Source organism: Ictalurus furcatus, chromosome 15 (assembly GCF_023375685.1).
Source record: "Ictalurus furcatus strain D&B chromosome 15, Billie_1.0, whole genome shotgun sequence".
NCBI classification, from domain to species: Eukaryota; Metazoa; Chordata; class Actinopteri; order Siluriformes; family Ictaluridae; genus Ictalurus; species Ictalurus furcatus.
Genome location: NC_071269.1, coordinates 11,004,074 through 11,016,950, shown reverse-complemented (window position 1 = coordinate 11,016,950; position 12,877 = coordinate 11,004,074). Strand labels below are relative to the sequence as shown.

Below are 12,877 nucleotides of genomic sequence, written 5' to 3'. Positions count from 1 at the left end.
TGTTGGGGTATTTACAGTGGACAAAAAAATAGAACAGAAAAGAATGTGGAAAATGATTTGTTGCATAACTGATTAATGCTTTTCTACTACTTGTTACACGTTTGGAGTGTCCTGGTATTGCTGTGAAGGTTTTTTACTGTGTCTGTCATGGAGTAGTCATTTTTCAATATTTAAATTCTTACAGTACACAGTATGTACTTATTACATTTTCAGGACCCTGCCCACGTGGGTATTGGTGGAACGTCAAAGTTGTGTTTGATCCTAACTTGTGACTTAATCATAAAGTAATAAGTTGACATATGCATTCCTCTTGGTGCCATATTCATTTTCCTGTACCTGGCCTTCCAGTTCTTACTGCTGATGAGTTGTTTGTCTCTATATTTCTGCTCTCGATGGTCTTCCTTGAACGGTGGATTGTGATGCCTTCACTCCTGCCCTTTGGAGGTTGTTGGTGATGTCACTGACTGTTGTCTTTGGGTTTTTCTTTGCAGCTCTTTTGGTCAGTCTGTTCCATGTCTGATTGTTAGTACATCAGTGGTTTCTTTCTTTTTCAGGACATTCCAAATTGTTGTATTGGTTTTGCCCAGTGCTTGTGCAATGGAAGGATTGATTTCCCCCTCTTTTCTCAATTTCAAAATGGCTTGCTTTGCTCCCATAGACAGCTCTCTGGTCTTCATGTTGGTTTATCCTTTTTAGCAACAAAGCTAGTCTTCAAACCCAGGGCTCAAATGTAAAATTTGGAAATTTTATTTTAGTGACCATGTCAATTGTTAAGAGCGCGATACAAATAAAATTGAATTGAAACCAAGAGTAGACATTCAGAGCTATAAAGTGTACACATGGCCAACAAAACACCTGTCAGTCACATGCCACAATATTGCTGATCACTTGAAAAATAGGTGGGTTCAAACCAACGGTGCCATGTTCCAAGGTGTTTAACGCATTTAGATATAAATATCAGGAAATGTTCTATGAAGATTTAATTATATATTATAAGCATTAAATGTCTTCAAAACAAAAAGAATTGGCCTTGCCATGCCAATACATTTGCGGGGACTGTATATCATTAACATTTTAAGAATAGTTAAATATATTATGGATGCCACTGAAACGTCTCAGCTGAAATGAAAAATGAGGAAAAACGATGTAAAATCGAATATGTTCCAAATAATTCTAATGGAAATGATAACTAGAAAATGATTAAATATGCTATGTGCTCTCCATACAGGTAGAAACTGGAGTGTGTGTGTGTATACACGGTTTTACAGTAATGACAAGCACCCAGTGGTTAAACTTCCTGTATGTAGATGTGTGAATTGTGATTTGTGAAAGGTCTAGTCCTGTATAAAAGATAATTCTGGGGAGAGGATGACTATCACTATCTTTATTTAATAAAGTTTTGTAATGTAGGGCATTGAGTTTCCTCCCTCAACAGAAAGTCAGAAAGTTGTTGGCCAACATTTGGCCTGTGAGCTGTGGTTTTCTCTCCTCAGATTACACATTAAAGATATTATTCACATCTGACTGGTATGCAGGTGGCTAAGTGTTGTGTTGGCAGGCGAGTTATGACCGCATTACACTGCTTGGATTTGTCAGCGTTTACACATACCTGTGTGTTCTTTCATTCTGAAAACATTGTCATCCGTGCAACATGGCTAATATGCGTAGTAAAAATCATTCAGTTGTCAACCAGATGGCTTCTTGGCCGATGTGTGGAGTACCGTGGCATGTAGGGATGTCACGAGAACCGATACTTCGGTACCAAGTCGGTACCAAGTCAGTACCAACATTCTTAAAACGTGACGGTACTTGTTTTTCTGGAGAAGCGTTGGTACCGATTGTTATGAAGATACTGAGGTTGAAATTCTTCCGGACCTGAAGGGGGCAGCAAATACGCGCAAGTGTTTTAGTCGGCCACAAGTGGTGGAGAAGAACAACAACGCCTACAAGCACACGGGAAAAACTACAGAAGTTTAGCTTAGCTTAACAAGTTTGGCTCCGCCCCAACTCGTTGAGAGGAAATGTGGTATGAGTTAAATATGGAAATACTTTGTATTTGAGGCGGATGACAACAAACATATAATTGATGCCCTGAAGCTGGTGTGCAACCAATGCTATCGTTCATTTCAAACAAAGCGAGGAAACACCTGGAATTTGGCGAAGCACCTGAAAGACGGGTCCTATATTATGTTTGTTTGAGGTAGTTGGCATTGTTGCCATGAAACCAGCTAACGTTAAGCTCTATGTAATGTTTGCGATAGCCAGTTATTTGTTAACGACACTAACGCATTGCAGTGTTATAAACTACCTCCGAATGGACCACCATGCATCTGCATCCAGCCCATGTCCTGTCAGCTAAATTTAGCCTAATGTCACTAATAATTATTCACATGTTCATGCTTTTAATAAATCTTTTTGGCCTGCCACCATATCAGTGAATTTAAACTAATGCTTGAATTCAGAGTATAAGGTGTGTGTGTGTGTGTGCGTGCATGCGTTTAGGGGTGCACCTCCACTGTAGCCTCCACTCACTGGTCAGACAGTGTTTGATAACTAAAATCTCTCTCTCTCTCTCTCTTTCTTTTTGCCAGTATCAGCCAGAGGAGGATGTCCTCCAGGAGAGTTTTTAATTATTATTATTAATATTTTTTTAATACCACACCGTGGTATCGACTTTGGTATAGAGTATCGTGTACTTTTGGTGGTATCGGTACTGACTACTAGATTTTTGGTATCGTGGCATCCCTAGTGGCATGTGCAGACCACTTTGATAGAAGGGTCCCAAGAGTGACACAGAATTAGGTATGGGGTCGATACCATCATGTCATATGCTAACATGTCATTTACAGCCGTAATCAGCACTATAAATTGTGCCTGGTTCTAGTCTGTTAAATTTGTAGAGTCTTGCATGCATTTGTACCTTAATTGGCAAGATGAGTTAATTGCATAGTTTTAGCATTCAGAAAAATGTCTCTACTTTGATGGAATGTGGCGCTGTTTATGTGGCAACAACGCTGTTAGCCCAGCCGAGTAAGTCCTGAAGAAATAAAGAGAGAAGTAAAATAGTGGCATTTTAAAATGTTGTTCAAAGCCACTAACTGATGGCTAAATTCTGCTTTATATCTTTAATGGTGTATTTGACTGATATAAACTATTAATTACTTATTTTATGGTGTGATTGCGGTCACTGAAGCTGTGGGTTAAAGCGTACTATAAATAGGCATGGGGTGTTTTACTCACCCTCCAGTTGGCTGTGGTTCAGACGGAGTCTGTTGTAATAGTTGAGTACGGATTCAAAGCTCAATTAGATATTTAATTAAGGCTAAAATTTGGACTAGTGAATTGTCCAGCCCTGCTGTTGCATTACACTTTTGTTTGTCAGGTCTATACTTCCTACAGCGTTTGCTTTTGTTGTTTTCCAGGAAAGCCTTTCATATCACTTACTTTGGAACACTCTGTTTGAATAAAATGCAAGATTAGTTTATGCAACTGATTTCAATCGCTGACATTCCAAATTGTTGTATTGGCTAAGCGCAATGTTTGAGCAATGCCTTTAATTTGATTTTCCCATTTTTCTCAGATTCAAAATGACTTGCTTTTCTCCCATAGACAGCTTTCTGATCTTCATGTTGGCTTATCCTTTTTAACAACTAATACAGGTGTAGATGTTCAGAGCTATTTATTGTTTAAACACTCAATCTAACAGGACACACCTGGGTAACAAGAAACACTTGCCAGTCACATTCCAGTATTTTTGCTTGCCTACAAACTGGGTGGTCTGGTGCAAAATGTGCCATGTTGTTTAATACATCTGTATATAACTACCAGGATATAAAACTGAAATTCTAAACTCTCTTCTCATATTCATCTTTTGATCTCAAATCCCAGTGTCTTCAGTCTACAGAAAAAAACAAACAAATAAATTGGCCTTGCCCTTTCAATAGTTTCCATTTTCTGTACCACTTATCCTGCACAAGGTCGTGAGGAGCCTTTAGCCTATCCTAGGCAGGGGACATGCTGGAAGGGGTTGCCAGTATGACCAAAACATCCCATTCCAATTTCAGTTCCCCCTTGTTGTTATAATAATCATCAATCTTCTGGTAAGGCTTATAAGATTTTGGTACGTGTTTGTGGGGATTTGTGCTCATTCATCCACAAGAGAATTAGAGAGGTCAGATACTGATGTTGGGTGAGGAGACCTGAGGTGCTGTCGGCGTTCCAGTTCATCCCAGAGGTGTTCAGTGGGGATGAAGTCAGGGCTCTGTGAAGGTCACTCAAGTTGTTCCACTCCAACCTTGGCACACCGTGTCTTAATGGAGTTTGCTTTGTGCCTCTTAGTTCCAGTGAAAGGAAAATATAAAGCTACATCATGTAAAGACATCCTAAACAATTGTGTGCTTCTAACTTTGTGACAACAGTTTTGGGGTAATAGAACAGATATGGGTGTGATGCTTAGGTGTCCAAAAACTTTTACCCATATAGTGTGTTTGAGCAAGGTGCTACCATTGATTTCTCTATGAAGAGAAAGTCTTGAAAATCAATGGTTCTTGATCCTGATTGGTGAGCAAATCCAAAGCAAATCCATGTTTTCTGTTAAGCTTCCCAAGGCCATACCTTAACATATAACCAGTACCATAGTGTCATGTTAGAGAAACCCTTCTGTCTAATGCACAGCCACATAAAAGATCATAAATGCCCTGAGATTTAAGTCACTTTTCCACTCCACTGCACGGTATGGCTTGACTCGGCTCGCTTTACTTTTTGGAGTTTGCTTTTCCACTGCAGTTTAGTGCCGCTTCAACGTGTGTGCCGCCTCAACGTGGGTGCCGTCTTCCACTCGCCTTCACGCAGGAATAATATTGTATTATAGAAACACTGTACAGATACACGGTCAGCCGTATTCCAAATGCCTTTCCTGTTCACTGAACACGGACCCTATTAAGGATGTGAAACAATGGTGTTCTAGACCCTACGTAGTGCTTGATATGACCAAGTTAGAGTTGAGATAAATGATACATAATTTTCGATTAATAGAATATTACTATACGCAAAGTATGTATTAAATGACATTTATTCAGGCACAATACAGAACCACTCGTTAAGGAGAAATCCCTACTCAGTGCGTTGCCCACATTTAGTATCAGCTCGGCTCGCTTGGAACCTTGACCAAGGTGGTACTAAAAACAGTACCAGGTACTATCCACAGAAAGCCCCCAAAAGGCGAGCCTAGTCGAGTCGAGCTGCACCGTGCATTGGAAAAGTGCCATTTGAGAGGTACAAGATTTTTTGATGTGCTCAGTAGTAATCAAATAGCAGCATTCCGCCAGATGTCTGCGCACAGCTCCGCAAATTACACACAATCCTCCACATTGTTGCTGTTTCCACCAGCAGGCAAGCCATACTCGAGTACCTGTGCTGAATTTGGTTATGTTTTTTCCCCAGCTACCATGTGAGCTATACAGGTGGAATTTAAAACAGTACAGATCATCGATTGATCAAACACAGTCGCACAGACGTGCAGTAACGTCTCTGGCTGCAATTGCTTCTCTAGTGACACAAAAATATTTAGCAGGCTAGTGTAGCGCTTGCCAAAGAATCTTCCTCTTTTCAAAAGTCCTTTTCTGGTGGATTTAAAAGGCAAGCAAAATAAAATATGCAAGCAGTTTTAAAGGGCGATTTGATGTTTCAAGTTCATTTTTATTTAACTGCAGTGATGTTTTCTTATCACTATATAACTCGAGCTAATATTTCTTTGTCTAGCGTTTGACCATATATATGCCTAGATTAATTTCAGATTGGTTTGTTTAAATGTTGTGTACTGCTTTAATACTTGTGCCACGCAAAAACCTTCAGACCTCCTCCTACTTTCAGCCATGTTATGTGAAGGGAACGCACACAGGGCCAGGATACGGCTAGTCCTGGGTTTGGTTTTGTTGTAGCAAGGTGATCGAGAAGCTCCAATTGAGCTTCAGTGCAGACAGTGCAGGAACTGAAAATTAGGCCCAGTTTAATTCGCTGCTGTTACTCCTAGATGCTAACTTTGCATCAGTATACTGTATTTATGCTGTCCTTAAACATTCACTAGGAAAAGCTGCCACATAACAACATTCATATCATTTCCCAGAAAGATGACTTTGTTATTGCAGTGCAGCTCAAATATTCACTTGGAAAAACTTTCCGTTTGTTTTTGAAGCTTTGGCTGAAGGGCTCATGTGTGTAAATAATGCTTTGTAATGCTCCAGTGTTTACTTGGAAAAGCTAACCTTTAACAGCGTTCAACCTTTTGTTGTTGCACTTCACTCAAATGTTGCCTTGTTGAAAACGTTGCTCTGTTACATGAAGCTGTATTCAAATGCTCAGTGGAATAAACAGCTTTGTGATGTACTGAGGTAATTCATTATTGTTTTTGATCTTATTCAAACAATCATACCAAAATATAATATAATTATGCTATTGGTCTAGTTGCTTAGTAAAAGTAATTCAAGCTTTCTGTTAGAAATTTGAAATTAAAGGACTGACTACAATGACTTTTGTAGAAATTATTATTTTTTTCTATACTCAAAAGCAGCTAGCACTTTTCTGTTCATTTTCTGTTTTCCTCTCTTTTCTCCTCTCTCTTCATGTCCTATCATGAGAAGGAAATTAATAATATTAATAGTAATAATAAAAAATAATGGTCACAGACCTTTTAACTGTGTAGTTTTAGTGTAGCCCTGAAGCTGCAAGGTGATGTCAGAAACGTTACTGCAGCCAGACTTGGTTCCCGACATTTGCATTTCTGTTTGATGAAAAGTTGGGAGACGGACGTTTTTTAAAATTCATTCATGCTTAGATGCCTTTTGTGTAGCTGTGCTTTTGTGTCTGGCCAAACCAATGAATGTAATTGTGTAATCAGCATAAGAGCAAAAGCCAAAATTATGTGTGAGAATTACACGACCAAGCAGCTGGATATAAAAAAAAGAGAATAATAGAGGGCCTTGTGGGACATCATATTGCACTTTTGTATGCTCAGAGAATCTCCATTAATGCTAACAAACTGGAACTGATCTGTCTAAGCCAGGCAAGAACAAATCTGTCTAAACAAACTGTTTTTAAACCTTTAAATAGAAACATATTAACAATGTGAGGCAAACATTTGATGGTGGGCCACTTTAGCCAGTGCTGATTGTATACTCTGATTCTCCCAGAAGCCAAATCGAGAGCATGCTTGTTATTCTAGTTTCAAAAGAACAGAACTGTTAAGTGACAACCTTTTCAAAGATCTTGGATTGGAGAGGAGGTCAGATGATTAGATAGTAACTAGAGAGCGGTTTATATATGTTGTTTTGAGGAAGGGTTTAACAACATCTAGCTTATAAAACTTGTCAAGTAGACAGGTTTCATTTAGAGAAGAGCATCAAGGTATAGAGCTTGTTTTGCTCAATATGACAACAAAGCTGCAGCTACATGTTACTGAGGAGAGCACCCATCTTTTGTCAGAAATCAGAAATTGCCCCTCTTTGAAATTATGATGATACCAAATACATCTCTTTGTTTCTGAGTCGCTTGTTGGGCTACTAAGCAGACTTTTGTATGTTTGAATCCGAGCACTGCCGAGCTGCTAATGCTGGGTCCTTGAGCAAGACCCTTAACCTTCATCTTCTCAGTCCTGTGTCAATTGTAAGTCGTTTGGATAAAAGTGTCAACCAAATGAGCACATGCAAATGCTAATGCAAAACTGTAAAATGACCATCATTGTGAACACCAGGACTTGTACAACCCCAAGTCCAAAAAAGTTGGGACACTGTGTGAAATGTAAATAAATGTAAATAAAACCAGAATGCAATGATTGGCAAATCTCATGAACCCATATGTTATTCACAATAGAACATAGAAAACATATAAAATGTTTAAACTGAATAAATGTACCATTTTAAAAAACATATAAGGTCATTTTGAATTTGATGGCCATAACACGTCTCAAAAAAGTTGGGACCGGGGCAACAAAAGGCTGGAAAATTAAGTGTTACTAAAAAGAAACAGCTGGAGGTTAATTGACAACAGGTCAGTAACATGACTGGGTATAAAAAGAGCATCTTGGAGGGGCAGAGTTTTTCAATAGTAAAGATGGACAGAGGTTCACCAATGTGCGTAAAACTGCGTCTACAATTTGTGGAACAATTCAACAAAAAATTGCGAAGACTATGAATATCTCATCGTTTACAGTACATAATATCGTCAAAAGATTCAGAGAATCTGGAGAAATCTGTGTGCAAGGGACAAGGGGAAATCAGTATTACATTCCCGTGATCGTCGGGACCTCAGGGGGCACTGCATTTAAAAACAGGCATGATTCTGTAATTGAAATCAGTGCATGGGCTCAGAAACACCTCCAGAACTCATTGTCTGTGAACACAGTTTGCCGTGCCATCCACAAATGCTGGTTAAAACTCTATCATGCAGAGAAGAAGCCATATATGAACATGATCCAGAAACGCCGCCGTCTTCTCTGGGCCAAAGCTCATTTAAAATGCACCGAGGCAAAGTGGAAAACTGTACTGTGGTCAGACGACTCAAAATTTTAAATTCTTTTTGGGAACCATGGACGCTGCGTCCTCTAAACTAAAGAGGACTAAAGAGAAGAGGGACCATCCGCCTTTTTAACAGTGCTCAGTTCAAAAGCCTGCATCTCTGATGGTGTGGGGGTGCATTAGTGCCTATGGAGTGGGCAGCTTACACATCTGGAAAGGCATCAATGCTGAATGGTATATACAGTTTTTAGAGGAACATATGCTTCCATCCAGATTCCATCGCATCTTTACTTCTGAGTGACTCTGGTATAAAAAAAAAAAGAGTATCTTAGAGAGGCAGTCATGCTACTGACCTGTTGCCAATTAACCTAATTAGTTACTAAATGCTCCTCCAGCTGTTTGTTTTGTAACGCTTACTTTTCCAGTCTTTTATTACCCCTGTCCCAAACTTTTTTTAGATGTGTTGTGGCTATCCAATGCAAAATTACCTTATTTTTTTTCTTAAAATGATACATTTCCTCAGTTTAAACATTTGATACGTTTTCTATGTTCTATTTGAAATAGCATATGGGTTTATGAGATTTGCAAATCATTGCATTCTGTTTTTATTTACATTTTACAGTGTCCCAACTTTTTTGGAATTGGGGATGTACAAGTTTATGCTTCAAAACAAGTAAAAGCCATGCAGTAGCTGCACTTTTCTAAAGACTTGCCTTTGATGTGTCGTATTGATTAAGACCACATACGATGATTAGGACTGTAACAGCGATTATTTTAATAATGAACTACTACTTTTATATGAACTGCAGGTTCCTGTCCCTGGTCCTGGTGTATCCTATTTACCCACTTCATCTCAGGAAGAGCTTGTACTTGGTTGATTAGTTGAATCAGATGTGTTAGAGCAGGAAACACTCAAGTGTGCATGGTGTTAGGAACCTGTGAGCTAAACTATACTAAATCAGTAGCCTAAATGAAGACATTGCCTCACCATTAGTCTGAAGAAGCTCAAATTAAACTGCCTAAGCGTAACAGACATTAAATTATGAAATCGCCACTCTAATATTTCACTCTGTTGACAGTAACCTTGCAAAAATGTCAAACCACTTCCTTATAGGAGGCTAAGGTCAGCTGGTTAGTCAGTTTCACTTACCAAGCAGAAGCTGAAGATGCAGTGTTACACAAGTGCTTTCTTTTGAAATGTTTGTGCATCATTGATGTACTGATATGAAAGGCATCTCTGCTGGGCTTGTACTGCATTACACCACAGTGGTACTTTATCTAGTGACAAACTGTCACAATATGTGATTTCTTCCAAGCGAGCAGCTTAATCAGTCTATATGTGCCTTGTGTTTAATTAAAATAAAAATTCTAAACGATTTCTTTGTTTCTATTTGTGGTAATTGAACTGACTGACAATCCTGAAACAACACAAGCAGTGCTGCTGCCTCTAAGGGCTTCAACAGTGTTTTGCATTTTACCCAAGGATAGAGGGTCCTGCATTATGAAATCTTTTTTTTTTTGTTGTTGTTGTTAGTTGCATAAGCAAGGCTTCATAAAATGCGTGGTGAAGATTTTTCTTTATTGATCTAGTCAGTGTTTTTTTCTCCAGTAATTATTGCAGTCCAATTGATAACGCTTTCAAATGTTGCCAACGCTAATAGTTGAAGAATTAAAATGCTGCAGTCATTTCATATTGTGATGTGATTGTTTGGTTTCTTTACACAGTCCTTTTGGTCAATCTGATATCTTGTGACTCTTTACATGTGGAAACTGCAGACGGCTTTTCTATGAAAGCATAGTGTTTGTTGATTGTCACGCGGTAATTTCGCTGCTTGGTGCTGCAGCAACGGCAAACCTGTAGTACTAGTTTTTGGCATGTAGGTGACTTGTCATTTATTAAATGTGCTAAAGATAATGAAGGGTTAATTGTTATACACAGTAGTGGGTTGACAGTACACTTGCATGTGCTGAAAAACAAAGACAATACTCCTTGGAGACTTCACAAAGCCAATCAGGATTTTGTTATTGTTTTTCGCATCTTCAGGCACTTCAAGTTGCTCAACAACAGCAGAGTGGGGAGAAGTCCCAGAAGAGTGTGGAGAAGGAGCCAGAAACCCAGGTAGAACTGTAATCTTGTTTACTGCTTACAACACACCCACACGAATAAATATGACGATGGTTATATCCCTCATATAGAACGTAATGATAGAGTTAAGCCTGGCGTAAGATTTGTCAAATAAAATGTGGCGCTTCATCTAAAATGATCTTTTTCTGTCTTAATTCTTAAGTATTCTTTTTGGCTTTGCTATTTTCGTATATTGGTTATTTATAGGGTTGTTGATTACTCCAAGTTGGAATGAATGGACTGAAATGAGAGCCGGATTAAAGGGTTAGGTCATGTCACTAGGTTAAGCATAGAGGGTGGGCTGTAAGCACATGATTGGACACGTTTGGCAGTCTGTAAATGGTGGAAGGAAATACAGCCAGGATGTGCCGGCCCATTGGGAGTCCCACTCTGTCTGAATACTCGCACCAGCACGCTCACTACAACTGAAACTACACATACTGCCAGACACACAGCCTTTAATGCCTATGGAATTAACCAGGTTTGTGTTGTGCTGGGGTGTTTATATATGAGCGGGATGTTGACTTTGTCGTCTGTGAGCTATAGTTAATGGGGATCTTGTTCCTGGGTAGTTTTTTTTGTTTTGTTGTTATTTGTTTTTATGTGTACACTTGTGAAGCTAAGTATTTGTCCGATTGTTTCCTGGATTATAAATTCCCTTCAGAATTACTCCTATTTTATAATGTATTTACAAGAAGGCAGTAAACTAAATGGAGGGATATTGTTCATTTGATTAAGGTTGAGCTGGTATGAAGTAACTTTATTTTCTGTCTGAGGGTGAATGATCTGCCGAGCAGAAACACCATATTACTGCACCAGTATGGATTGTGCACTGTAATTGAGTTGTGTATTTCAGGGAAACATTGATTTTTTTTTTTCTCTTGTGGTGTTATGAGGGAGTGATGTGCTAAATAAATGACTTGGGTTCTGTGATATCTGAGCGTTGATATCCTATTGTAAATAATAGCACTGCATCGCTAAAAGGTTTTCTTGTTCTCTGTGGTTGTTCACTTGTAGCTGCACAGAAACCTGATCACCTCTCTCTTTAACAACTGTAATTAACACAACGCTGTTTTTTGCCTCTGCATGCATTTCATAACCAGATGGAAACGAAAAAATATTATTATTATGGGTTGTTTTTGGTTTTTTTTGTTGTTGTTTTTTTTTTTTACTTTTTGGTAACCCAACCCCAAAATGTTTAAAGTATTTTGGACCGTTGAGGTTTGTTGATTTATGGGCCTGTGTTTTCAGAAGCGCTTGCTTGTTGACATGCTCGCTCACAGGGAGTTGTTCTCTGACACACTGGCAGGAACAATAACAACAACAAAACACTGTTTGGACTTGTCTATCGTCATAGAGACAGCACACATCAACGTTTTGGGAGACTGTAAAAGCAGAATTATTGCCATTAATTGTCAGCATGCTCAGGTAGGCAGCTGAGGGGTTGCTGTCATTTCTGTGTTCTGTTTCAGTGAAGTGTGTAGTCTTTACAGAGGACTTGTTTGAGGGCGTCAGGCACTATTTATTAATGTTGAAAATAGCTTGAGCAAGTGTTGGACCTTTACGATAGATTACACCTATACACTCACCCAGATAGTGTGGGAAAGTGTGTGTGTGAAGGTCAGCCATTATATTTCACTCACAGCTGCAGAGAAATAGTCTAGCGGTATGTTTACTTGCAGCCTAGCACAGCCGGCTTTACTGGAACCCCTTGTTTGTTTGGGTTGTGGAGCCGTAATTAAAATGCAATCTCTAGGTTTGTTTTCACAGTTGGTGTGTACCCCAGTGGATGTATTGTTTATACAGATCCATAAATATAATTTTAATTATTCTGTTTATTGTAAACAGTTTTCAAAAAACGCTGTGTTTGAGTGTTTAGTGTGTTATTGTGTGTCTGGATTAAAAAGCAGTAATTGCTTCGGGTGAAATTATACATACAAAATGATGTTTTGAAGACGGTACAGTTTTGAGCAGATGTATTGCTGTACTTATGTTTTCTTATATAGCTGTTTTACTGTTAGTGGTTGAATGCATGTAAAAAAAATGTAGGAATAAATAAAAGCTGCAACAGCTAATTGATAAAATTCGGTAATAATCTATTAGGAAAATTGTTGTCAATGAATCTCATTGTCGATTAGTCTGTCTGCACATGGCACGGGGTACGTTTACTCATTGTTACTTCTGTTCTGAAAACACGCATTGGAGAGTAGATGCCAAAGATGTGTCCCAAATGACGTACTAT

General features: G+C 38.8%; 1 protein-coding gene across 5 annotated transcripts in view; it reads left to right on the top strand.

Annotated features, from left to right (window-relative positions):
* The window catches only part of foxp1a (forkhead box P1a), a 51,721-nt gene that overhangs the window by 15,407 nt on the left and 23,437 nt on the right, over nucleotides 1–12,877 (top strand). For 3 of the 5 annotated variants that reach the window (XM_053643102.1, XM_053643103.1, XM_053643101.1), the window contains exon 3: nucleotides 10,555–10,629. In XM_053643102.1, the coding sequence (XP_053499077.1) occupies nucleotides 10,555–10,629 (75 nt within the window). Of the gene's footprint in view, nucleotides 1–10,554; nucleotides 10,630–10,705; nucleotides 12,064–12,877 lie in introns of those variants that run through there. The other 2 variants (XM_053643104.1, XM_053643105.1) reach the window with 2 other exon arrangements.